The sequence below is a fragment of the Setaria italica genome, chromosome V, assembly GCF_000263155.2.
Source record: "Setaria italica strain Yugu1 chromosome V, Setaria_italica_v2.0, whole genome shotgun sequence".
NCBI lineage: Eukaryota > Viridiplantae > Streptophyta > Magnoliopsida > Poales > Poaceae > Setaria > Setaria italica.
The window spans coordinates 31606349-31632982 of record NC_028454.1 but is presented as its reverse complement, the minus strand read 5'-3'; the positions used below and the strand labels follow the sequence as shown (position 1 = coordinate 31632982).

The 26634-nt window shown below is 49.9% G+C and overlaps 4 protein-coding genes and 1 pseudogene across 4 annotated transcripts; 3 read left to right on the top strand and 2 right to left on the bottom strand.

Moving 5' to 3' along the window:
• Positions 1-4919: 4919 nt before the first annotated feature.
• LOC101775313 lies at positions 4920-8465 on the top strand (annotated as a pseudogene).
• Positions 8466-10073: 1608 nt separating this feature from the next.
• On the bottom strand, positions 10074-11384 carry LOC101784999 (GATA transcription factor 15-like). Its single transcript, XM_004969323.3, has 2 exons — positions 10679-11384; positions 10074-10575 (listed from the first exon to the last, which is right to left on the bottom strand). Exons 1-2 carry the CDS (start codon positions 11099-11101, stop codon positions 10267-10269), a joined length of 732 nt encoding a protein of 243 aa, XP_004969380.1. The 5' UTR covers positions 11102-11384; the 3' UTR covers positions 10074-10266.
• A 5182-nt stretch (positions 11385-16566) lies between these two features.
• Positions 16567-19299, top strand: LOC101784601 (1,4-dihydroxy-2-naphthoyl-CoA synthase, peroxisomal). Its single transcript, XM_004969322.3, has 9 exons — positions 16567-16908; positions 17068-17190; positions 17273-17374; positions 17833-17871; positions 17952-18050; positions 18240-18287; positions 18487-18582; positions 18665-18787; positions 18928-19299. The coding sequence occupies exons 1-9, from the start codon at positions 16642-16644 to the stop codon at positions 19042-19044; spliced, it is 1014 nt and encodes a 337-aa protein (XP_004969379.1). The 5' UTR covers positions 16567-16641; the 3' UTR covers positions 19045-19299.
• Positions 19300-19698: 399 nt separating this feature from the next.
• On the top strand, positions 19699-22867 carry LOC101784203 (iron-sulfur cluster assembly protein 1). The gene is made up of 3 exons (XM_004969321.2): positions 19699-20117; positions 21545-21599; positions 22405-22867. The coding sequence occupies exons 1-3, from the start codon at positions 19793-19795 to the stop codon at positions 22562-22564; spliced, it is 540 nt and encodes a 179-aa protein (XP_004969378.1). The 5' UTR covers positions 19699-19792; the 3' UTR covers positions 22565-22867.
• A 461-nt stretch (positions 22868-23328) lies between these two features.
• Positions 23329-25803, bottom strand: LOC101783790 (50S ribosomal protein L12, chloroplastic). The gene is made up of 2 exons (XM_004969320.3): positions 25159-25803; positions 23329-23642 (listed from the first exon to the last, which is right to left on the bottom strand). Exon 1 carries the CDS (start codon positions 25708-25710, stop codon positions 25165-25167), a length of 546 nt encoding a protein of 181 aa, XP_004969377.1. The 5' UTR covers positions 25711-25803; the 3' UTR covers positions 23329-23642; positions 25159-25164.
• Between the last annotated feature and the right edge of the window lie 831 nt (positions 25804-26634).

The window sequence follows — 26634 nt, the reverse complement described above, 5'->3', positions numbered from 1 at the left end:
AGACTAACAAGCAACAAACACAAACGATTTTATTTATTTTGCCACGGGGGTACAACACTGCTGGGGGTAAGGCCAAAACACGCACTACACGACCGGCTACAACAACACAACTGGAGGATACAACTCTAAACTGCGGACCATGACGGCTCCATTCCTTGGGCAATACTGGCTGGGCACACTACTCGCGGGGCGAGTCTTCTCCCTGGACTGAGTGATCTTCCATTGGGAGGAGGAGGGCCAGCACCTCATCCTTCAGAGTCCCACCCGTGGGAGGGGTCTCGGGAACCACTCCATCCGACACCTCGGAGTTCCTTTCTGAAGGGGGTGGTGCCGGGGTGGCGTCCGGGCTCTTCCGCTTACTGGGTCCTGGGGCAATGGGGATCCCTTCGAGGATCGGGGCCTCGTCATCCTCGATGGCCACCATCCTCCTTCTGGCACGAATGGTAAGGTGGGCATCCTTCAGTTCCTTGGTGTGCCGATCCTCAGCCTCCTTGAGAGCCTCAACGGCAATGGCCTCGTTGCTTTGAGCGGCCGCGGCTCGAGCTTCGGCAGCGGCTAACTTCACCTGAAGCCTCCTCACCATGATTTCCGCGTCCTCGGCCCTACGGAGTTGCTGCTTCAACTTAGCAGCCTGCTCGTCGTAGAGCTCATCCAAGGTGAGAAGGTAGGCAGCCATGTGTAGCACAGTGGGGTCATCCTCGCGCTGTCCACGTCCTTCCAAGGTCCGAACCCGGGCCAGCCAAACCGGGCGGTTCTTCTTGACAGGCGGGTAGAACCTCATCGGAGTGCGGCCAATGTGCCTCTCATAGATCTGGCACAGGAAACGGAGGGCCTTCCGGGCTGCCACTTGATAGGTATCCTTGTGTCGGAAGCCGGTGGCGGTCACGTTCCATGGCTGGATATCCGGATAGCGGCTGCTCCGCCCGATGTAGATAATCATCTCACACCGAGGGGTCCCGCGGTCCTCGTACTCCCTGCTGGTGTACTCCGGACGCTCGTAAATCCCAAGGCGGTCCATGCAGGCGAACAGCAATCTGGGAAAACCAGGCTCCTCCAGGCAGTGGCTGTTGACCCATCCTTCCTCGGCCATCTGGAAAAGATCCGGGGCACAAATTAGTTTTTCAATAGAGCAGAGGTAGGAAGAAATTTTGTAATTCTTTTGTTTTGGTCAAAAAAAAGGGCTAATCCAGTCCTAAGGTTGCGTCCTACAGCCAACGACGGCTCTGATACCACCTGAAGCGTCCCCACATAAGTAGAGACTAAATGTGATACAAATATCAGTCCCAGGAGGCTGATAACACATTTATTCGACAGATAATTCAGTTACCGTACAACTCCCGAGGGAGTGGGCGTGAAAGCCACGCAGCGATAAACAGTAAATAGATAACGGCGGCTAACCAAGCGACTGCCAAAAGACAGCACTCGGGACTACACGGCAGCAGCAGCATCTTGGGCAGGGCAACACCACAGGCAGCGTCGGGTGCGGACACAACCTCTACTCGAGGTCTTCTGCGACGAACTCAGGGTCTTCCTCTGTAGCAATGAAGCAAGGGTGAGTACTAACGTACTCAACAAGTCCAACCCCATCCACGGAGGGGATACAAGCAAGATTATGCACAAGTATAACAAGGATAGGCTAGGGTTTACTTTGCGGAAAAGCTAATTTTTAACACATGCAGGGGATCATTTTCGGAAAGGTTTTTTTTTTTTTGTAGAATTCCCTTTTATACCCGAAATACTGAGTGGGGTTGATCCTACACAAAGGATCCAAGCTTTTATCGCTATCGGACTCCCCGTCCGTCATAGCGCTCGGCACAACTGCCGGACTCTTCTGAAATTCCACGCGCACACACACGCACACACTCATGACATCCTTGCCCAAACACTAGTTATGTGACCAAGCCGTAATTCGTCCAATTCCGTGGACACGGCTACCCGGATAGGTTTTCACTCTGCAGAGGGTGTACACTTTTCCCACAAGTAGGGTACCGTAGCACAATCACCTTAGTGACGGTACAGATCCTAACAAAGCCATTACCCACCTTAGCTAAGACTGGCTAGTTCTCGCGGAAACACCCAAGGGGTTCACGGCTCATTTAGGAGACCGTAACCGGGACTCAAGTCACCAAGATCTTAATCCTTTTCCGTGGGTTCCCGTCGCTCACCAGCACTCCTGAGGACTAACCATCCAGCTAGTGGGATTTATGCTAAGCCGTTGCCCATACAACGGTCGAGTGGTTGCACGATAGTGGAATTAGGCAAGATGACACATTAACTCGGTCCTTAATTATGACCGGATGGATACCTCCCAACATTGCCCAACCACCAAGGTACGAGCACAACAACTGGGCATCCCACACAAGGAACACCCATCCATCCCGTCCACACATTTCTTTCCCGAACCCAAAAGCCATTATTCTTACTTGGACACACACACACCTTAATTTCCCGAATACACCATTGTAATAATGTTTGCATTTGAGTAACAGATTCCTAAGCGTTCTAGCGGCGGTTATCAACTAAACAGAGCGAGTCATATTTAGAGATAAGCATAGGATAACAAGGAATGTTCATAACAATCAAGGGGTGGCTATCCAACCATGTCTTGCGATAAAATAATATGCATTTTGTAAAACAGGCCAATAGGTTGTGTTTGAAAAACTAGGTTTTAAGTATGCATCAAAAGGGTGAGATTGGACTTGCCGTCTTCAAAGCCTTCCGGGAGTTCCGGCTCGCGGTACTGGTCCTCGGGCTCGGGCTCGCGATCAAACTCTTCCTCGGGCTCCTCCTCGGGCAATCCGCGATCTACGGCACACACAAACAGACACACAAATAAATAAAGAGAAAACGATTTTTAACCGAGAGCTCCGAACAGGAAACGCGAACGGAAAATAGGCGGAAGGATTATTTTTGGGGAATTTGGATATGGATCGACGAAAGTATTCTGGAGGATGACGTGGTAAAATTTGGGATTAATTGGAGGGAGTTTGGCGCATGAAATGACGGGTTAAACAAGGATTAGGGGCTTAAACGGCGGTTTAGGACTGATTTTGAATAAATCAGGGACCTATTTGTAATTATTTTCGGAAGTGGAGGGGCTTATGTGTAATTTAGGGAAACTTGGGGGTTAGATCTAAAATCAAAGGCAATCTTCTCCTTCTTCTCCAGGAACTTGGAGATGGAGAGAGAGAGGGAAGGTGGGCCGGCGGTCGGCCGGCCGGGCGTCGCCGGCGGCGAGCCGGGGGCGGCGGGCGGTGGAGGAAGAGGAGGGGGGCCCGTTTTGCCCCTCACCTCGGGGGGAAATGGAGAGGAGCAGCCGGGCGGCGTCGACCTTCGGGCGGAGGGGAAGCGGCGGCTTGCGGCGGCGGCGGCGGCGGCGATTCAGGCGGCGGTGGCGAGCTGAGCGGTGGGGGGTGCGGCGGTTGGAGTCCGGCGGGATGGTGCTTTTATAGCCCGGCGGCGGGTGGGGGTCCGGGCCAAGGGGGCGCCGGTGGTATGGCACGGGTCGTGCCGCTTGGGGCCGGCGGCGGCAGTGGCCGGCACGGCACGGTGGCGTGCCGGGGCGGGGAGGTAGGGGCCGGAGGCGTGGCGTGGAGTGGTGGCGCGCGGGACCGGGCGACCGGACGTCGGGGCGGCGGCGCAGGTGACCCGGGGGCCGGGTCGGGCGCACGGCCCGAGGGGGCGGCGGCGTGGGCGGCGGGCCCCCCTGGCGAGCGGCTGGCCGGGCCAGCCGCCGGTATGGCGCCAGGGAACGGGGGGGGGCGCCGGAGTTAAAGCATTGGGGCCGGTTGCGGGTGCCAGGAAAGAAGGGAGAAGGAGAGAGAAGAAGGGAGGGAGGAAGAAGAAGAAGGAAAAAGAAAGGAAAAAGGGGAGGGGAAAAAGAAAAAGGAAGAGACCGGCGGCACTCGCGGCACGCGGTCGGAGCACGCGCACGGCGTCTGACACCGGCACGCGGCGAGATTCGCGGGCACAGATAAAAAGATAGGTGGGGGTCGGCATGGGTACCGGGACGGCGAAATCGCCGGGGAGGTTTCCGATTTCCGGGAGCTCAGCGGTAAAAAGATTTTAAAAACGGTTTTTAACGGGTGATTTTAGTTAGTGATTTCTGCGGGCGTTACAGAGATCTAGAACCTACATGCTGATGCTCACGATTTCGATAGTCATACCGGTGATTTGGAGGAGATCTCCCGAAAAGTCTTTAGTGCTCATTTCGGTCAACTCTCCATTATCTTTCTTTTGTTGAGTGGGATGTACTTCCACAGTGCCCATTTTTCCAATTATGAAGCATGTAAGTAGTAAGCCCACCTCAAGATGAGTGCTCTCTCCTCCGACTTCTCTAGAGCCGCCGGTAGCACAGCCGAGACAGCGACGGGTTCTCCACCCATACGGGGATGGAGCGACAGAAGTATGGAAATAGGATAAGGTAGCGATGAGACGAGCCGTGTAAATAGGTGTCAAGTGGAAGTGTATGCAGGAGGCATCCTGACGAACAAACGATGTGAACCTTGTTCCTACACGACCTGATTAAATCGATCACGCACTTGCCATCTATCTTCATTGTTCAACTCTTTGATGAAAGATGAAAAAAAAAAGTTGTACCCTCTTTCTTTATTTATCCAAGAGATGGAAGGGTAGAGTCCTTTGGTGTCCCTTCCAGTTAAGAATTGGAGCTTCACAATACTAACCAATATTTATAAATGACAACCTGGGCAGCCGTTACGCTCCTTCCACACGTCCCGTGGCACATACGCTAGGATGATAGCGTGTTTTTCTTTAGCTGCTCTCCGTGTGAGGTTAGCTCACCCGTCAACCACTCCGCAACTGTGTGTGGTCACGGTCAGGATTCGCCGGGGGCACTATATATAACATTGTGTGCCCAACTTGTCATCGATCCCGCATCTGTTCAAGTGTTATGGATCTCTGGCTCGTTGCCGGCCTAACACGCCCGTATTTTGATGTTTTTTCCTATTGACTCCCGGCGCACTTCTTGACTATGAGTCAACGACGACCCCATTGCTTCTATGCTCCACCTCCCATTGTACTCCTGCGCTACAAGCCCACACGAGCCATGGCTCTCCTACCCTGCTTGTGCTTTCCTCTCCCTCGGCGTGTATGTCCACGGCTCCCATGGCACGCCCCTTCTTCCACCTACCTACGATGGTTCGATGTGCACCACATCGTTCGCCTGCGGTGGTGTCAAGATCCACTATCCGTTCTATCTTTCCAACACAACCCAAGTCACGGCCGACTACACGTCCTACACTTGCGGCTACACCGACTTGAACGTCTCCTGCGGCCGAGGCGAGGGGGAGGCCTGGACGCCGACCATTCGTCTCGGAGGCGATGGCTACACCGTGAAGAACATCTTCTACAACAATCAGACGATCATTCTAGCGGACAGCGATGTGCTCGGCGGCGGCGGCTGCCCCAGCGTCCGCCACAACGTCAGCGTCGGCCAGGGGTGGCAGCGGAACACCAGCTCCTACGACAACCTCACCTTCTTCTACGGATGCTACGCCGCGCCACGCGAAAGCGATCCCCTGCCTCGTGGTTTCGACACGGACAAGTACCAAATCAACTGCTCGGGGTTCAGCGATCCGTCTGGCGGTGGAGTTTCTTTCGTGTTCACATGTGAAGAGCTGAACAGATCTCTAGATCGGTCCGACTTGGCTGGGCACTGCAGCGAGATTGTCATCGCGCCAGTTAGAAGCCAGAGTCTGATGGCAAGTAGTCAGTCCATGTTGATGACAAAGGGCGGATACGGTGAAGTTCTTAAGCAGGGGTTCGAGCTGGGCTGGGGCGGGATTAGAACGGACACATGCCACGCGTGCGAGCAGTCCGGCGGCCGCTGCTCCTACAGCCAGAACAAGGACTTCCTAGGTTGCTTGTGCTCCGACGGGATGGTGGGCATCCAGGATTGCACAAGCAGTGGCGCCAGGCCCAGCACGGCATCAGCGTCAAGTAAGCTCTTGAACTGATGAATCGCAAGATTTATGCGCTCTAAAGCTAATTTTGTTGTGTATGCAAAGCCAGGCATTACTTCTAGTTTTATGATTCACCCGGCAACGTAAGTCCACACCATCTGGACACTTTCCCATCTGTAATTGTTTTTTTTTACCTGAAAAGAAAAGATTAACAGATGACTAGTACCTCCTTGCTTTGTCTTGAACAACATTGCTTCTGAAAAAAACATTGTTTCTGGAAATTAGTTTTCTTTTTTAGCAGGATGGCAGGAAACTGTCATGGCCATTTAAAAGGAGATTGTAGACATAGTAAGTTCTGGAAGATACTATCTATTATTATTTTAATATACAAGGGAATCTCAAAAGAAACCGCCACATTAGCTGAGTGGGGCTACAAATTGACACATTAATCGGAAAAGGATGAGCATGATTTAACGATATAGATTAACCGAAATAGTCCATGTCAAACACAATTGATAAATAGCTAAATTCGAATGAAAATTGAAGGAAAATTAATTTGTGAAAAAGACATAAATCTAGACGGTTGATTACTGTGTCCTCAATCATAAACGTTTGTCAAACATATGGTAATGACGGGCAAGACCCTGACAAGGGATCCCCTTCTAACTATATCCGTGGATCCGATATTAGAGTAATTGCTTATTCTTGTTATTCTACTATAAGTGCAAGTGTGCAACCTAACTTGGTAGACTGAAGGCTGGAACTACAATCCACTTTCCTTGTTTATTGTTGATCTAACACGGTTATTCTGGTATCGATCACCTGGCTGTTGATGAATTGATGACAAATAAAGCCAAGTGATAATCTGTTTCTGGTATGGTAAAATATTGTTAGCTTTGTAAGATGTTTATAATGCAAATTCTATATACTTATGTGTTTCTTCGCTTGTATAATTGCAGGGCATGATACAAGAACTAAAAAGTGTAAGGAACCTCCATCTTGGCCTCACCCTTAGTGCTTCTTTTCATTTACTAATTTGTATGCTGTCATTTTTGCAAAGCCTTCTTCAATTTAAAAAAAAATCCTTACTGACTAGTGACACGGAGCCTTATTGATTTCTTTTCAAGTTGGATTTTGAGACCATTTAGCAAAAATTATTTACCTGTAATGTCTTTTTGTGATGCAGATATTGTTGCAAGCACATCGTGCCTTCTACTGCTGTGTCTAATTGTGCTTGCGTTCTTCTTGGCTTATAAATACGGTTTGCTTCCCTTTAGAATGAAGGATGAACCAAGGATCCAGATCTTTCTACAGAACAATGAGAACCTACATCCGAGAAGATACTCTTACGCAGAAGTAAAAAAAAAAATGACGAAGTCTTTTTCTGTGAAGCTAGGCCAAGGTGGATGTGATGCTGTATACAGGGGCAACCTCTCCAGGCCAATGGCCGCCAAGTACCAGTTACGATGCTAAAGGACACCAAGGGTGACGGGGAGGAATTTATGAATGAGGTTGCTAGCATTAGCAGAACTTCTCATGTCAACGTTGTTACGCTTCTAGGATTTTGCTTGCAAGGATCCAAAAGGGCTCTCATTTACGAGTACATGTCTAATGGTTCACTTGAAAGGTATGCCTTCAACAGCAACATCAACAATGAAAATGCACTAAGTTGGGAGAAATTATTTGACATAGCAATTGGCATTGCTAGAGGACTTGAATATCTCCACCAAGGATGCAGTACACGCATAGTACATTTTGATATCAAACCCCACAACATTCTACTAGATCAGGGCCTTTGTCGTAAGATCTCTGATTTTGGATTGGCCAAGCTATGCTTGAATAAAGATAGCGCTATCTCCATTGTGGGTGCAAGAGGAACAATAGACTACATTGCCCCTGAGGTATTCTCAAAGCAATTTGGAACAGTAAGTAGTAAGTCTGATGTCTACAGTTATGGAATGATGGTCCTTGAGATGGTTGGGGCAAGGGACAGAAATATAAGTGCAAATACTGAGTCTAGTAGCCAATATTTCCCTCAATGGCTTTATGAACATTTAGATGAATATTGCATCAGTGGTTCTGAGATTAATGGTGAGACCACAGAGCTCGTGCGTAAGATGATAGTGGTAGGTTTGTGGTGTATCCAAGTGATTCCAACTGATCGGCCTACAATGACTAGAGTCGTCGAAATGCTGGAGGGAAGCACAAGTAGTCTGGAACTGCCACCAAAAGTGAGCTTGAATTGATACGCATTGACATGTTCCTACTAAAATGTTGCTCATTACCTTCAGGTTGCACAACTCCAAATGTTTGCTGTACTTCAGAAAATTACGGCCATGCATCAATTGTTACCTCTGGTCCGTAGACAGAGAGAGACGGAACTATATATAGGAATTGCTGGTATTATTTTAAGCAGACTAGTTACAAGTATGGCCTCTCTTCTTTTCACTTGTAGTAAGATCATTGGGCAAATGCGTTACAGCTTCTGGTTTACATCCCGACGATATGATGTTGTAATTTTTGCATTCGATCTGGTTCAGATCAGAACTGCAGTGCCCAATTGCTGAAAATACTAGGAACTGTTTATAGATCTGCATATGATTTTGTAGTTTTTGCAGTTTCAAAATTTCACACGACCGGATTCCACGGACAACTCAAACCGGCCGACGGCCGTGATCTCGATCGGAATATTAGTGCTCTCCCCGACGATCAGGTGCACGCCATCCTCACCCACCTCCGCGTGTCGCCACGCACGGCCGTGCTCTCCCGGCGACGGCGGCGTGTGCGGATTAGTTCGTGGACAGCCATCTCAGAACCGGCACCGTGCCTGGCCACTTCGCAGGTCTCATGGACTGGGGCACTGGGCGATCGCTCATCAGCGGTCAGCACAGCGATGCCAGCATCGAACGTCTCCAGATCAACATGGACCTAGAAGCGGCACGTCGCCGGAGCATGTCAACGAGTGGATCCGCCCATGCATATGCAATGCGTCGTCGGCTTTTTTGGCCTCCACCTCCCATACCGAACAACGGACGGCGAGGCGTAGCAGGGCGGCGTTGAGCCCGCTGCCCAGCCCAGCCATGGGACTGGGAGGGCGACGACCATCCAGCTGTCACTAGCATCATACCCCAACGCCGCGGCAGCTAGCGAAGTACGAAGCGCTGACGACGCTCACGCCCTTCGGATCGTAGACTCGTATGCTTCCGCAAGGCGGTGACTTAGTCGTGTCGTCCTGCGCTGCCCTGCCTACGTAGGCTCGCCATGGCCTGATCCAGCTGGTGCTCCGCCTTTCATTCGCGCTAGAGCTGCTGCGGACAGCGGAGGTTAGACGTACGTGGCAGCTAGCGCCAAACTGAGGCGTCCTCAGCCTCATGGAAACATGGCCTTAGAAGAGTTGACGGTAAATGGCTTGGGTTCACGGTGCTTTGCTCTTTGAAACTGATGATGGTTGAGGAGGGAGACGGCGATTCACTAGAGACCATTGATCTCAAACTGACGAACATCCCGAGAGCCACTGGCATTTTCGGGAGATCGGTGCGAAGCATCTAGGCAGCGTTGCCAATCCATTGCCCAGGACTAGACACCTTCTCTATATAAGTTCCAATAACGTAATGGTGTCTTCCATTTGTTTGCTCGCATGCACTAATATGTTTATCGGTTTATCCAAAGCGTGATATGATGGTAATTTTCTTATTAAGTAAACGTGAGTAGCAGGGAGAAGCTAGCAGTAAAAAGGAGAGCCCGTACGCCTGTGGCCTGTGGGTCCCGAAATATGTGCAGCTACCGATGATTGACCGTTGGCCCCAGCAAAAGGTGCAAATCTAGCCAGCTGTGCACGGTATCCCCAATGAACCCAATCATGATCGCCAAAGCAGGACAAGGCCAATGCTGCACATTTGGAACATGACAACTTTTTTTTCCCTCTTAGGTACTGAGCTGCACTCTTGGCTCTTGCGTGCCAAAATTGTAGGTTCCAAACAAATCTGTAGGTTTCAAGTGACGGCTAAGCTAGATTAGTAGTAGTTCGTCAAATCATCATCATGCAGCAAGATTCAAACACGAAGACAGAACTACCCGTATGTTTGAATCAAGAACCGCGAATGATGCATGGAGAACTGCAACTGCTAGAGCAAAAGGAGGAAAAAGAGATGAGCAGGAGTGAATGAAATCGGATTGATCCATATCAGCTTCGGCTTTTGATGCAGCTGGGTCGTTGGTCAAGTACAGCATCTCGTGCCCTCAAAAAGAAGTACAGCATCTTGTTGTTACCAAAAGGGGAGAAAGAGAAAAAGGAGGCTTCGGACTTGCAGTCTACCATTCTGCTAAGCTACTGGTGTGGTACCTAGTAGTACTGGAACAGGCTCGGCATCTCCCGGACGGCCCCGAACGCCGGCGACGACGACGGCATCACGCCGAGGCCCCACGGCAGGCACGCGTCCACCTCGCCGGCCGCGTCGCCGAACATGCCAAAGGACGCCGCCTTCGCCACGGCCGCCGGGCCGTAGCAGCCCCACTGCTGCGGCTGCCGCGCGTACCCGTACGACGCGTACTCCACGCCGCCGTCCGTGGCAAGGGTCGCCGGCGCCACCGCCGCGGCCGCCGCGCGCCGCTCCTCCTTCTTGTACCGGATCCCGCACGCGTTGCACAGCGACTGCACGCAGCAAACCGATCAAGATTAGGACACCGAGCATTTTATACTTGAAAACGAAATAACAATGCATTGATATGATCACGATTGCACGACGTCACGTTACCTTGGGTCCGCGCGGTCCGTTCCTCCAGAGCGGCGTCGAGGTGGTGTCGCAGTTGGCGCACCGGCGGGCGCCCGCGGCGGCGTGATTAGCCTCGGCGGCGCCGCGCCCCGCGCCGCTCTCGGCCTGCTGCCTGCCGCCGTTGCAGCTGCTGGGCACGGGCGCCGCCGCTTCCCAGTGCAGCGCCCCGGACGGAGCCGGCGCGCGCGCCCCCGCCTCGGCGCGGCGCGTGGACGGCGTGCCGAGCGAGAGCGTGCAGTCCACCGATCCCCCGTAGGGCCCGCTGCCGCCGAAGCCGGCCTCCCCGTCGCCGGCGCAGTGTCTGTAGTAGTGGTCCTCCGCCGCCGCGGCGAACAGCAGCGAGCAGCCGCCGCCGCAGCTGCCGTAGAGCAGCCCGCACGTGCAGGGCGCCGCCTCGTGCAGCATCTTGTTGGCTAGCTAGTTGCTGGCAGGAACAGATGGGTCTATCAACACCCTGACGATCTTGCTCCAAGTGGTGGTGGTGGTGGTGGTGGCGGCCTTGGTATCGGGATGATGAGATTAATATAGGAGAGGGTTCGGACAGGAGAAGACGAGATCGAGGGGATGTCTCTCCTAGGAACTGGCCACAGGGCGCGCTACGGTTCGATCGCGTAGGTTAGCTCGTGCTACGCGCGGTCGCTGTGCGGTGGCGAGGCGAGAGGGCGAGGCGCTGTGTGGCGTGTGGATGTGGGGCGGCAGGGCATGGGGGGGCCTCGGGTTCTTATAGCGGCGACGTGGTGTGGGGAAGCTGGCGTGGCGTGGGCCGGCCCTGCCAGATTTGGGATTCCGGCCGGGGCGCGACACGCGATGCGATGCAATGCAGCAGGGAGAGCCGGAGAGGGAAGGGAAAGGACGCGAGGCGGATGTCTGTCCGGCTGCTGCCTTGTTGGCGGGTGTGGGCCGGGGGCGCGGTCAAAGAGCGGTGTGGCCGCCCGGTCAAAAGCGAGGCCACGTGAAGCCGGGAACAGTCTCCCACGCAACAAATGGGGACGTGGAGGAGATGAGGCCATCGGAGCGGAGCTCGGGCGCTCGGCTGCCGGTGCCGCTGCGTGGGTTGGTGTTTGCCGATCACGAGGGGCACAGTTCGATCTGTCGTCGACTGTCTGCGGCGGCTGGCTTCTTCGCCGCCCTTGCCGTGGGATCCCCTCCTCCCAGTCGGTCAGTCCCAGCACTGCGCTTCAGGCCTTCAGCTCGGCCGAGGAGTGAGCTAGCAACAACGAGACGGGTGTCAGTCGGGGGCATGCATGCCATGCATGCATGCGTCGTCCATCCGTTAGGTGAAGAAAAGCTGCACGGCGCAGCGAGCCGAGCCTGGTGCGCGCTGCATCGATCGATCGCCCGGTGCCTCTCCCTTCCATCCAAGGGATGAAGGAAGGGATGGAGACCGACGACGTCATCCTGTAATGACACGATCGGTCGAAGTTATTGCCGCCGTCGCGCCACGCGCCCTCCAGACTCCAGCTGCCGAGCTGAGCCTGCCTGCCTGCAACCGTTGCCCTACCATGCGCACGCAGTGTGGTGTCTGGTGTGGTACGCTATCCGATCCAGTTTGACTGCGCCGACGCATGCATACAGCTCAGACGATGTCCTGATCGAACCGTCATGTTACGTACAGTACGACACGATTCGGTGCTGCTCTGCTGCCGCATCCGATCGATCGATCGATCGGCGATCTCATTTGAACGGGAAAATAAAGCTGCAGCTAGTACGTAATTAGCAGCACGTTTTGGCACATGATTGAATCAAGGAGGAGGAGGGGAGCGCTGCTGCGACCGCGAGCTTCCAAACGCGAAAGAGGATAAAAGAGCAAAGGCCACCGTATCGGACGTAAAGAGGGCAACGGGAGTGGCGAGAACAAAAGAAGAGCAGGAGCAGGGCTAGAACAACTAACGGGGCAAGCAACAACGCAAATCAAAAGGAGCAAAAGAGCAAAGCAGCCGAGGTGGATGAGGGGGAGGGAGAGGGAACACAGGAAAAGACGGGCGGCGATATAATTGTGGGGTGGCGCCACGGGCCACGGCCACCACCGCCACGGCCACCGCGCCATTCGCCATGATGGCCCCGCCCCCCCGGGAGGAGCTCCATCAAAAGTGCCGCGTCGAATCGAATCCGATCATCGGTCCAAGGAACAGTCGCGGTCAGGCATAGAAGATCCCGCCTTTTGGCACCAACCTCCACGCACGCAAACCCAGGCGGGGATCCGATACGGATCCCAGGGTTTGTAGCCTCCCCTCGCCCTCCTCCCCCTGATCATTTGCATGCTTCCTTCCTTCTCCTCCTGCAGCAGCTGCTGCTAGTCGTAGGCGCTTCTTTTCTTTTCCCCTTCTCCTTTGTTTTGTTTTGCTGTGGGTGTGTTTTCCTTTCCCCTTTATCGATGATAGACACTACCACCACTGCTACGAACTGCAGCGTTGCTGCTGGTAATTCCCCCCTGCCAAGTCAAAGGAGGCAGCGATGCCAGAGAAAGCGAAAGCCTGTGGACCCCCCGGCATTCCGTATGCCGCACTGCACTGCACCCCCCCAACGGCCAAAGCGCCGGCACGACCGGCACCAAAGCAGGCCGTGTTTGCTGTTCCGTTCCTGCTAATACTCCGGCAACCTTTGGAATAGTGTTTCATGATGCTTTGATGCTTGACTAAGCAGGGAAATAGATGTGTGGCCGCTGGGCGAAGGCGTGCAGAGTATACGGGCGCCCCATGATTTGCTTGCGACTCGAGGAGCGGAGCGGAGAGCACAGGAACCTCGCAGCGGCGTAATGCTCAAATCTGACAGGGGTTTGTGCGCCTTGTGCTCCGTGTGGGATCTGTTCGCTTGCTGCGTGTCTGGTGCAGGAGTTAAAATAAGACGGGACAAAAAACAAGCGGGGAAGCACGAGCGCCCGACGCTACTCCACCGGGTTCGCGTCACGCCGCGACGCGCAGGCGAGACATGCTGGTGTTTGGTGCGGTGGCGGGGGCAGGGGATCCGCCCGAGGAGATCGTCGTTCAAAAAGTTGTCCCGACACGGCCAGAGTTAAGCCTAGAGATTGGTGTCCTTTGGTTGGGGGAGTGCCGGAGAGGCCCTGGCTTGCTTCCCGTCGCTCTCGGCTCTCCTCCCCCGCTTGGCCGCTTTGCCTTTCGATTGGAGAGAGACAGGATCGGTGTGCCCCTGGGGCCCCGTGGCCCGGCATCTTTTGGATAGCGATAGTCCCCTGGAGCACTTCCCGTTTCTCTAGGTTTGAACCATCCGTCCCGGGCCACTTTAACGCATCAAACTGCCTGCCGGGGGACTCGTACGTATATACCGGAGCACACGCAGATACATGTGCGCTAATCATAGGATATTCTTGCAGATCTACGATAAGAACTACGAGTACCAAATCTAATGGTGTTCTTCGTGTGTAAACATCTGCTGCCGGGAAGGGGAATGGCCGTGGGCCCGCCGCGTAAAGCTTCGCGCAAGCCCGCGTGTCGGTAGGCCCATCCGCCGCCGTCGAACATACTCCGTAATCCCTTCCGGGGGCTTTATACCCCGTCGTCGTCATCGTAGCGGTCGTCGTCGAGCGAGCGAGCGGGCCCGGCGTGACATGACCCATCGGGCGGTGCCCTGCCCCGCCTCGCCGCCTGGCTGGGGCAAGCCCGGCCGCTGTCGGCAGTCGGCACCGAGACTGTTGACCGACCGGCGGCGGCCTGGCCTGGCGCCGCGGAGAGAGGGAGGGCATCATCAAATATTTTAATAAGAACTAAACGTGAATTAATTATAAAACACATTTCTATTATACTTCATCTTATTTTTATCCATGGAAAATTTTCATATTGAAGAATATAGACCGCATTGTTCCAATAAAAATTTAATATACCTAAGTGGTACCAAATTATATTGCAAAATCAACCACACCAACATTAACTAATTTCAAGCAAGAGAAAGGGCGGTGGTCAACTCATCATGAAATACATCGATAGTTGGAGCATTGGCATTGGAAGTAGACCGGTCGGACGCTAAGGGAGAAATTGTATATTTGTTATACCTTTCCGATTTCCGAGATAGTAGGTATGTAATTAGGATCACGATCAAATCGATCAAAGCTAATGTCTTCACCTCCATGTTCACGGATATAATTGTGAAGGACCAGAGTAGCCACAACAATCATCTTTTGCTTGTACATGGGGTACGGTGGCATCTTGCAGAGAATTTGCCACTTCGATTTTAATAGTCCAAACACTCGCTCAATAACATTGCGAATAGATGAGTGAACACGATTGAACCTTTCCGCGGGAGTCTTTGGTTCCATACCCCTATGCCATTCGGGTAAATGATACCTTTCACCCTTTTAATGAGCTAGATACCCAGAGCGATTAGGATAACCCGCATCAACGACATAGTATTTGCATGCAAAATGAGAAGATAATACAAGTTATTATTTATTCAACATTGGGATAAGTAAAACATAAATCATATAAAGGTGATGTTACCTTGTGGAGGATATGGGAAGAATTCTTCATCCACTCTAATTGCATTGTACAACACACTTGTGTCATGCATAGCTCTGGGCTGACATGTGGATGAATAAGTGAAACGCACATCGAAATCACAAATAGCTAGAACATTTTGAGTTGTCATTCCAGTTTTCCCAATATATCTTACCATCTCATCGGGTGACAGAACGACACGGATATGAGTACCATCAAGAAGCTGTCCCCATGGCTGCCGGCGGGTGGAAGGGCTCCGGCCGGTGGAGCTAGCAGCACGGGCGGCGTTGGCGGTGAGGACTTTTTGGGCGGCATGTGCTTGGGTCAAAATCGATCCAGATGGAGGAGTAATCAATGTAATTTCATCATTGAGGAGTTGTGGATCATTGCTGACGTCCATCCCGCCAGTTTTTTTGCCACCGGAAGGAGAAGGAAGGCGGCGGCGGCGCACAGAGAACTCGGAGGCGGAGGGGAAGGGGTGGAACAGTAGCGATCTTTTTTTTTTTGCCGAAGAGGTATGCGTAACCAGTGGTATTGGTGGGTAATTTCCACCTAACTCCAAGAGAAGATATGAAACCTGTGTTTTCGGAGCACCAAACCTTGGAGTTGCCCTCTAGATCCACTTTTTTTGAATTGGGATTGTTGAAGCTGGAGGTATTTGGCAAGATAGTTTGGGAGCGGAGCTGAAAAAATTGGAGCGGAGCAGTCCCAAACATGCCTTTAGGCTAAAGTTTAGCTTGGGTCGCATGTGATGCTACAGTAAATATTGCTAATCATAGATTAATTAGGCTTAATAGATTCATCTCGCGAATTAGTCCTTATTTATGCAATTATTTTTACTATTAGTTTATATTTAATACTCCTAATTAGCATCAAATATCCGATGTGACCCGAGCTAAACTTTAGCTCAGATCCAAACACCCCTAACGACCACCCGGTATTACGACCACCCGGTATTAAGGGCGGCCTACACCGAGCTGGTTAGCTACTAATAAGTAATCAGATCATCTGCGCTGCCGGGCTGGACTGCAGTAGTAAAGCTACAGCAGGTGACGAACGTCACCTGGCAGAGCTTCGGTTTGGACTGGAATGATTTTGTTTGAGCTGGGACTGAAGGAAGGTTAATCAGGTCAGTTAGTTGTATATGTTGTTTGAGCTGCGTACCTTTCAATTCCAGGGATGATGTGAAATCGAAAGGAACCAAATTGAAATGCCAAGGCACTAGCTGGGCCAAAATGCGTGGTGGGGTTACCGGTACAGGCGAATGGCCCTAGCTGGGCCAATTTAAAAATCCACGCGAACCGGCCGAATGTTGTGATTCACTTCTGGGCCGGCCCATCAACACGAACAGCTCTGTCTGGCATGCATGGTATGGACTGGACTTGGAGGGCGCACCTTTCCCATAACCTCATCCAGAACCCAGCAAAGCTCCCAATTCCGAATCGAACCGACCACACCACGCGCGCCACGCACGCACACCCGAGCTAAGCTCTCGCCATGGACGCGGCGGAGAGGAGGCTCGCCCGCGTCGCTGGCCACCTCGTGCCGTCGTTCCCGGTGACCCACGCCACCACGCCACCCCTCGTGCCTTCCCCCACTGCATCCTCCTCATCGTCATCGTCGTCGCCCGCGGGGGACAGCTACCGGCGCGTGCACGGCGACGTGCCGTCGGAGCCCCCGGAGTGGCGCGCGGCGACGGACGAGTCGGGGAAGGAGTTCGTTGACATCATCTACGAGAAGGCCGTCGGAGAGGGCATCGCCAAGGTGACGAGTTCTTCCTCCATCCGTCGGTATCCATGCGTGAAATTCTGGGTTCCAGGCAAAAGCATGGTTGCTGGATTGCCTGGATCTGGATCAAGCTTGTTTGCTGATTGCCCAAGGTTCTTGCATTTCGTGGTTGTCCAACCCCAATTTCTGTTGCAGATCACCATAAACCGGCCTGATAGAAGAAATGCATTCCGTCCATTGACCGTGAAGGAGCTTATGCGCGCGTTCAACGATGCCAGAGATGATAGTTCGATTGGGGTCATCATTCTAACAGGGAAGGTAAGCAATTTCATCATTCTCGCGTCCTGGGGTCCGGGTTAGATGAGGAGATAAGCTTATTCTTCTTGTTTTGGCTGACCAGGGAACTAAGGCCTTCTGTAGCGGTGGTGACCAGGCGTTAAGAGATTCTGATGGATATGTTGACTTCGATAGCTTTGGCCGCCTCAACGTTCTTGACCTCCAGGTCAGCGTCAGACGCGCTGCTTTAACAAATTTGTGTACAAATATACTTAATTACTTCTGGGGTACAATTTTTCCCCGTAGGACAAGCTTTGTGCTCGTTTTATAAAACAATCATGTTCAAATGGCGCGGGTCTTCTATCAATGGTTTATTTACACGCAATGCAGTTGTTCTGCCCAACTTTTATAGTTGATTTCTTTAGTGTGTGTTGAACTGACCTACATCGTTCAGCTTCAACTCAAGATATGATGATCACATGATAGGTTTGACTAGAATTCCTGATTAATGCTAGTATATGTTTATGTACTGATTAGTAAATCTGTAGGAGCGGGGTTTTTTTGGTCCTGTTGGTGCTTCTAGTATTAGTATGTTATGCAGTATGAAATTATTTAACCTTTTAGTTTGAAATGCATTATAAACTATTGTTAGCCTTGTGAAAATCAAATACATAATTTCTTCAGGTGCAAATCCGCCGTCTTCCCAAGCCTGTTATTGCTATGGTATGATCATCACTATCATTCCCCTTTTCTTATTTCGTTTGCATCATCCTATAGACTCATCTTGTGCCGTTTACTATCAGGTTGCTGGTTATGCTGTTGGTGGTGGACATGTTTTGCATATGGTCTGTGACATGACAATTGCAGCAGACAACGCAATATTTGGGCAGACAGGGCCCAAGGTGGTTTTCTGGTCTAAACCATGCCATCTGTATCCGTTTATTAAATCTGAAATATGTCAAATCTCAATACAAACAGTTTGTTGTAGAATTCCCCTCTCTGTTTCGTTAAGTACACTTTTCCATTCTTCTTACTCAAATCGTAAACAATGTAGTGTATTTTAACATCCCCTTTTGTAATTCACATCACAGGTTGGAAGCTTTGATGCTGGGTATGGATCTTCCATAATGTCCCGGTTGGTGAGTTATCTTACTGATCTATTATGTTCTAGCATATACGTTTGTCATTGCGTCCTGGATAACATTCAACACTCAGAAGAGTTTATTCTAAACAACAAATTACCTCATCAAGTATGTATTCCATTTTCATATTATTAGCATACCTAAAAGTGATTGAGTAGCGTGCTATTCTTACTTCAATTCTTTCTCCTATGAACAGGTTGGACCAAAGAGAGCACGTGAGATGTGGTTTCTGTCACGGTTCTACACTGCTGATGAAGCTGACAAAATGGGACTTGTAAACACCGTAGTGCCGGTGAGCACTGCAAAGTTAACTGCTGAAAGTAAACTACTATGATGTTATTGCTGATGCACTGACACATGCCTTGCAAATTTAGCTTGCTGAATTGGAGCGAGAAACTGTGAAATGGTGCCGGCAGATCTTAAGAAACAGCCCCATGGCCATCCGAGTTCTGAAATCTGCACTTAACGCAGCTGATGACGGCCATGCAGGTCTACAGGTATAGTTGCCAAACAATGCCTTTCTTGAATAATTGCTGGAGCTCAAGACGTAACCCAACTCTGAAATTAGCTGATTATTGTATCCAGTAGGATGCATGTGTCTCCGTGTTTATAATTACTGATCTCGCCTCCGCTGCAGGAGCTTGGTGGTAATGCCACGCTGATATTCTACGGCACCGAAGAGGCAAAGGAAGGGAAGAATGCGTACATGGAGAGACGACGCCCAGATTTCTCCAAGTTCCCACGGAAACCTTGAAGCTTCACTTTGATGCGTCTAATAAATTATTTACTACTACATAAAAGCTATTAATCTACAGTCCCGAATAATTGCCAGGCGGTGCATACCGTAGATCAATTACCATTTACTGCACTCGAGGAGGCAACGGATGATGCCCATTCTTTGTCAACCTCTTTTTTGAAAGACTTCGTCAACCCATTTGCATACGTGAGAATGTAATTCATCTGAAAATTTTCAGATTGATCAGAAATAAATCTTGGTGCATTTGATTCAGCTTTCTTCGCCTTTGCCGGTTCCTTTTTTTTTTCCCTTCTTTGTTAAGCAGAAAGCTTGTTTGACTTGAGTTTCCCTTGCTGCTGATTTGAGAGCCAGGCAGCCAGCCCGCCGAAAAGGATACCGGTGGGCCGTGACGCAACTGCTGACGAGGCCCAATTTAACAACCGAAGCCCAGCAATTCTGACGCTTATCCCCTTCCGAGCATTCTCGTTGTCGTGGCGTCCCATCTCCTCCTCAGCGGGACGGACCTCCCGCACGATACAGCACACCGAACACCTATTCGATCCACAAATACCGCGCCACGTGCCCATCTCACCATACCCTGGCTAACCTTGCCACAGCGGATCCCGGCGTCCGCCGCACCGCCGCACAACAAATAGAAACCACGGCCACAATTCTGAGCGAAACGCAGAGAAAAGAAAACAACCGCTCCCAATCCAGAAGCCGAAAAGCTCAGAAGAATCCGGAGGCGGCTCCAGGTTTGTTGGCGATGCTGCGCGCGGGAGGCAGGCGGCTCCTCGCCCCGGGGCTCCGGCGGCTCGGCTTCGGCGCCGCCGGCGAGGCGGGACCGGCCGCGGCGGCGGCGGCCGGGGTTAGGGCGTACCACGAGCGGGTGGTGGACCACTACAACAACCCGCGCAACGTGGGTTCGTTCGACAAGGACGACCCCAACGTCGGCACGGGGTTGGTCGGCGCGCCGGCCTGCGGCGACGTCATGAAGCTGCAGATCCGCGTCGACGAGGACTCCGGCAAGATCGTCGACGCCTGCTTCAAGACCTTCGGCTGCGGCTCCGCCATAGCGTCTTCATCCGTTGGTAAGCCTCCCCAACCCGGGCGCTACATCCGGAGTTCCTCGCTTCCCCCTCGGTGATTCCGTTGTAGGCGTAATACTGTTTCCTTGCCAAATTAAGGGAGAGACTCATTGGGGCTTGTAATTTTGTGAATTGAATTGCAGCACCAATTTGTTCTCTAACGATTCCAATGCTTCTATTCTGATTGATGTGGTAATTTGCAGAGGATGGTGAATTTGAGGTAGGTTAGTATTGATTTAGACTTTTACAATTGAATTGTTTATACCTGGATTATTAGACGATAGGTCATTTTCGAGGGACTACCTGAGGGACAAAATGTGGTACAAGAGATCAATTTGATTGAGAGATATAACAACCGTACTGCTAATTTTTATTGTTATTACTGTAGGATCACTAACGGCCTCCTTTCATTTTGCCTGTTTTTGGTGCTGTGCTAACCTAATTTGCTAGTTGTGTTGAATTTCAGATGTGTGTGATGTGACCATTTGTAGAGATAAGCTGTATGACAAACGAGTTTTGTAGCGAGTCGCAGTTTAGTAGGGCTCTTTTTTATCCTTTTAAGGAGAACAATCCCGAAGCATCAAGAAGTTACATCTTAAGAAACATAATGAGCTTATAACTTGAAATTTTCTTATTTCAATTGGTAGCATTATCTTTGTAGATTCAGGTACTTGTAGCTTTTATAATTTTTAGCTGCTGAAAACCAAGTTGGTTCTAAAATGATTGTGCCTTAGTTTTGATTATGTTTAATAAAGTATTTATAATAGTCTGTGTTCAGACTACTAGAAACTGAAAAAGGTACAAATAATGAAATAGCCACCAGATAGATCAGGGTAGGGTTTGAGCGTCTTTGTTCTGATGCATGTCACTATATCTGACTTCCTGCGTTGCTGTTATGCTTGAAAATGCCATGAATTGCAAGTGCTGCCTGAGTTGTGCTCTGTGACTTGTAAGCCAACAACCATGGGAGCCAAGTTGCTAATTTAAACATCAATTTAAATATTTAATCCAATATGACTAGAATATCATCTCACATGGGGGATGTGAGGTTTCCTGTCTAAATTTGGTTTATATTTAGTTTTTTTGTTGTTATATTAAACATACGCAAGATATCACCTTGGGATGCATACGGCTGTGTAACTGGTTGCAATATTAGAAGCTAAAAACAATCCTCAACCCTGATACCCAAAGCTCTTCCTTTGAGTTACTGGCCTTAATAAAACAGTATTTCGAGTGCTTGACTGTTAGCTTGTAGTTTTCTTAAAATTTTGGGACCTCTCTTAACACCATCTTATGCCCAAAGTTATGTAATTTTGAGTGCTTGACTGTTTGCTCATAGTTTTCTAGTTATTCTATTTCCTTACAACATGCTGTCTCTAATATTTATTAATGTGTAAAGATGGTTGTTTATGTTTTCTTTCTCCTTGCAGCTACCGAATGGGTGAAGGGAAAACCAATGGATGAAGTTTTGACTATCAAGAATACGTAAGTTATCCATATCTTCTTCCAATATTTTTTGGTGTGCTTATATTGTTCACTTTTTAGTCATCCTAACAAGTTCATATTGAACTTTTTGATCATGTATATTGCCTGTCTATCTTTGTTCAATTTTTAGCAAACTCCTGCACTTGCTGCTTGTGTGTTCCTTTGCAAACATCATTTTGTTCTTTATAATGTGATAGCAGTGTGAGAATGTTGGGGGTTTGTATCAGAGAAGACTTTGTTCACTACTGATTGTCGTGGGTTCATGGCTCCCTTTGTGGATGGCCGTTCAATACACTGGTTTTATTTTGTCAATACCTTTCTAATTGTATAAAAAATATCCAGTTGATTGCATGATGAATGTAACCTTAATGATGTCACATTCCGGTCTGTAAGTTGCTACAAGCATGGCCTTTCTTCATTTGCCAGGTATAACCATTTCAGTGTTTTTTGCCCTTGTTTTTTGGAGTTGCGGGTCTGTGATATGATGTGTTAGTTTGTAGTGTCATGAGCTTGTTCGAGTCGGTGAATACAAAACCTGCCCATATCCAGGGACTTCACTTTCTTTTGGTTTTATTAGAATTTCTGTATTAGTAAATGGATGTGTGTGCTGGTTACAAAAGAGGAAGCTAAGATGCCACTTATGGTCTTATTCTGTGCTTTCTTTAGAAATAAGACTAATCTTTTCGTTTATTTTTCACCTGCACTGCTGTTGTCACAATGCAGTTGAGGTTGTTCCCGGCACTATCAGAATCCTTTGAAGCAAAATTGACATTATTGAAATTGACTTTATTGCTATCTTTTTCAGTGAGATTGCAAAGCACTTGTCGCTTCCACCTGTAAAGCTCCATTGCAGCATGCTTGCGGAGGATGCGATTAAGGCTGCTGTGAAAGACTATGAAGCCAAGAAGGCGAAGACAGGACAAAAGGGTGAAGACAGCCCTTCGGAGAAGACTGCTGAAGCATGAACGCGAAGTTTCTGCCACGAAGATATGGAGTTGATATATTTCGACTTCTGAATCCCCTGTCGCGCATCTGCAAAGATATATGCTACTGTTCTTAAGGTGGGGGATTGTGTGTAATGTTCACAAACTCTGGTACTGCAGCATGTATCATAACTCAAGGATGGAGACGAACAATTTCAAATAAATCTGCTGCCATCTTAGAAATGAGTATGCTCATGTACAAGAGCCGTGTCTGAAAGTTGTTTGGCTTGGCTGTATGTTATTTATGTACAAGTAGTCAATTTTGTTGGGTGCAGAATGTTACTACGTATTGCATAATGTTCTCTTTTCGTCTTTCTGGGATTTGGGACATCACCGTTTGATCAATCCATACGTGCCGGTGGGTACTGGGTAACCAAAGGGCCAGGCTAACTTGGTCATCCAGTGCTGGTACTTGAACCAATAAGCTACCGCTCCGTTCACCAGGCCCCCACTCGTACAATCACAGCTCACAATCACAACCAAGCCTCCAAAATCCAAATGGTACTGAGGCCTAGTCGATCGAGCAGCTACCATGCTACTGGAACTCGCACTCGCAAAATGCTGTTCGACGATGCCTTGCTAGTATTTTGCGAGCAGTTCACCCGCAAGATGCAGTTCGACGATGCCTTGCTCATCGTATTTTGCTAGCAGTTTTTCTTAAGGGAATATTTTGCGAGCAGATAAAAGGAGTAATTTGCCGGTAGAGGCTGACAAATCCGAACTGGGCTTGGGCTGCTCGCTGCATGCCACCTGACAGGATACCATGCCAAGGATTTTGGCTGTAGCCTGCACGTTCCGGTGAACTAGTGTTTTGATGTAAATACAACTTTAAGACTAAAAGATTATGTAGAAAATACAATGATGTAAGGTATCCCGTAAGCATCAACGGCTTCGACGAATGGAACTCTTGAAACAATCTAGGATTACAACACATAATTTTCACAACCAACTCCGGCGTTCAGCTCCCTAAGTAGATATATGCATCTGGAAAGTACATCATTCTCCAATTGGTGGAACATACACGCCATGTCAAACGAAAAGGGGGTTTACTCACATTGCTCTGCAAAAATAAGAAGAATTAATGCGGTCAAACCGAGAATCACAAGGTTTAGTTTTGAAAAAAATTCTGTTACAATAAAGGACATGATGAACATATGTGGAAATCCTCAGATATTGTCTTGTGATATACTGTTCATCTTTCACCTAGACACATTTCATAAACCTTACCGTACTTTCATTTGGGGATTTCAATTTTTACAACATAGAAACACTAAGTTGTGTACATCTCAACACAGAGTAATATTATAGATGCATGCTGCATGCAGGGGAAACCAAAACATAATTCAGAGAATTGACTTTTATCAACATCACGAAATATTCAGAGAAGGTCAGAAGTACAGGTAGTATTGCAAGGAGATAAATCTGGGTTCCTGATGAAGCAAATTAAATGCATACATAAAGAATGAGAGCTAGGAAATACAGCACCTGACAGATGGCAAATAATTAGGATACTTAAGTACATGAACTGAACTAATTCAAGAACACCCACAACAACTTTGTGCCATAGATAACGATTCATGACATGTGAACGGAGTAATACTATGTGCCTAAGTAACAATAAAACAAGCAGGCAATAATCTTCAAAATTCATGGCTATTCCAAAAGAACCCTCAAAATGTGAACAAGAGATTCTGTGAACAAGCAAGACGACAAAAACAGAAATTCATTTTATCAACTCTTCTATTGAACGAAAAAGCCAAATGCTGCATCATCAGTTCATCACAAGATTAAAGATACACTAAATAAAAAGAACTATTAGGTGTCCACTTTGAACTGACAGCAAAGATACAGCTTACGTTCTAAATAGCTAGCGTGATATGTCATGGGGAATATCAGATACCATGAATTTCTCAGAGGAATGGACAATTAGATCTACTGTGAAAATGAAGGACAGGAAGGTCCTAAATTTGACCAGATGTCAATATAGAAGTGTAGCCTGGAGATTTTCTAAGCATTACCAACTTAAGGATGACTGAGCTGACAAACAGTTTCCATGATCACTGTAACACTAACATCCAGACCCAATTCTGCTTGGTCATGTATGTTTAACTAAACAGGTCGTCTCAAGTTGAATTAACATCTGGATGGAATCAATTACACGTATTGCATAAAGATGCAAATAAAGTGAACAAAATTCCACAATTTCACAGCATGATCTGAAAAAAAGATCATGAAGCAAAAAAGTAATACACATTGTTTAAAAAGAGACCACTCAAGCTAAAAGTTTCAACTAACATTCAGTAAATATGATTTCCACTCTCAACCACAAGGAAAGCGCAACGTCCACTATCATGAATTGACATTGTCATATCATAAATCTACATTACAAGTTTAGAGCATGTGGCATTCAGTGTCAATTCAAGGTAGAGACATCATGCAAATATGTGAACTAACAAATACACAAATCTCATATCAAACCACAATTCCTTGTGAACGACAGTGGGGATACAAAAAGATTGGACCGCATATAGTAAAGAAAACTGAAGAGGAAAAAGAAAAATGGAGTCCTTGTATACCTAGTGTCACACGATGGACACCTTGGCGCCGACCTCCTCGAGCTGCTTCTTGGCGTCCTCGGCCTCGTCCTTGCTGACGGCCTCCTTGAGCTTCTTGGGGAGGCCCTCAATGAGGTCCTTGGCCTCCTTGAGCGCGAGGCTGGTGAGCGCGCGCACGACCTTGATGGTGGCGATACGCGCGCTGCTGGGCACCTCATCGATGACGACATCGAACTCCGTCTGCTCGACCGGGGCCGCCTCCTCGGCAGCCCCCGCGCCGCCCGCCCCAGGCGCCGCGACGACGGCGGCCGGCGCGAAGGCCGCGGCGGTGACGCCGAGCCGCTCCTGGAGGTGGTCGACGAGGCTGCGGGCCTCCTCGAGCGTGAGCCCGGCGATGGCGTCCCCGAGCTCCAGGACCTTGGGGGACTCTGTGGCGGTGGACGCGACAGCGACGGCGCGGCGGCCCCGGCGCGGGACGGCGACGGAGGACCTCGGGAGCGAGGCGGAGGGGGACGGGGAGGAGGAGGGGCGGGAGAGGAGGGTGAAGGCGGAGGAGAGGGTGGTGGACGCCATGGGGACTTGCTCGGGGAGCTCGGGCCTCGGGAGTGAGCAGCGGCGGCGGGAGGAGGCGGGGGATAAGAAGATGAGGCGATGGGGTGCCGTTGCGATAAGATGGGGGAGGGTTATATACGAACGGCGTGAGTGGCTATCACCCGCACTTCTACCTGCAAATTGCAATGGCATGTATGGATTCGTATAAAAAAGGCTAAAGAAGCACACGAGGTAATTGTGAATTCCCTCTTTGGTTGGAGTGAGAGTAAAGGCGATCGAATTCATGAATTGGACAGAATAAATTTTTTGAAAATGATCGTGTTCAAAGTTTCAGGGCGCCTTGCAGAGAATGATCAGTGGCAGCCCATGGACCAGAGATTCAGAGTTACAGGAAGTCTAAACAACAGTATGCAGACGCGACTGGAGGTACATGCTCGACGGCGCGTGCATCTGCTGCGCCGTGCTCAGCGACCGGTCCGAGTCGGTGCTGCTGATGCTGCACCACATGTGCCCGTCGTCGTCCGGACGCCGAGCGCTCCAGATGTGCCGCCATGCGAGCTGCCCCGGCTGCACGCCGCCAGCGTTCGTGTCGTGCCAGCCGCCACCGTCGCAGTCGTCCCCGCGGCGGCGGCGACGGCGGTAGATGAGGACCAAGCTTAACGCCACCACAACCAGAACCGCCCCGACGAGCAGGAGCGTGATCCATGTGTCGCCGCTCAACCCGAGTATCTTCATCTCCCCTTTGCCCCTGCCGACAACTGGTGCGATGATGCGTATCTTCATCTCTCACAATAGGTTTGTCCCATGGACTGAGGTCTGGTTTGGTTCCATTTGCTTATTTTTAAGCAAGTGTCACATCAATGTTTAGATACTAATTAGGAGTATTAAACGTAGACTATTTACAAAATTCATTATATAAGTGGAGGCTAAACGGCGAGACGAAGG

What these genes read in the sequence shown, in the direction of transcription:
- LOC101784999 (XM_004969323.3), bottom strand. Translation starts at nt 11,101, where the DNA reads ATGCTGCACGAGGCGGCGCCCTGCACGTGCGGGCTGCTCTACGGCAGC. An exon ending in ACGGACCGCGCGGACCCAAG is followed by an intron (nt 10,576 to 10,678) that starts GTAACGTGACGT and finishes TGCTGCGTGCAG; the next exon opens with TCGCTGTGCAACGCGTGCGG.
- LOC101784601 (XM_004969322.3), top strand. Translation starts at nt 16,642, where the DNA reads ATGGACGCGGCGGAGAGGAGGCTCGCCCGCGTCGCTGGCCACCTCGTG. An exon ending in TCGGAGAGGGCATCGCCAAG is followed by an intron (nt 16,909 to 17,067) that starts GTGACGAGTTCT and finishes TTTCTGTTGCAG; the next exon opens with ATCACCATAAACCGGCCTGA. An exon ending in TCATCATTCTAACAGGGAAG is followed by an intron (nt 17,191 to 17,272) that starts GTAAGCAATTTC and finishes TTGGCTGACCAG; the next exon opens with GGAACTAAGGCCTTCTGTAG.
- LOC101784203 (XM_004969321.2), top strand. Translation starts at nt 19,793, where the DNA reads ATGCTGCGCGCGGGAGGCAGGCGGCTCCTCGCCCCGGGGCTCCGGCGG. An exon ending in CATAGCGTCTTCATCCGTTG is followed by an intron (nt 20,118 to 21,544) that starts GTAAGCCTCCCC and finishes TTCTCCTTGCAG; the next exon opens with CTACCGAATGGGTGAAGGGA. An exon ending in GTTTTGACTATCAAGAATAC is followed by an intron (nt 21,600 to 22,404) that starts GTAAGTTATCCA and finishes TATCTTTTTCAG; the next exon opens with TGAGATTGCAAAGCACTTGT.
- LOC101783790 (XM_004969320.3), bottom strand. Translation starts at nt 25,710, where the DNA reads ATGGCGTCCACCACCCTCTCCTCCGCCTTCACCCTCCTCTCCCGCCCC.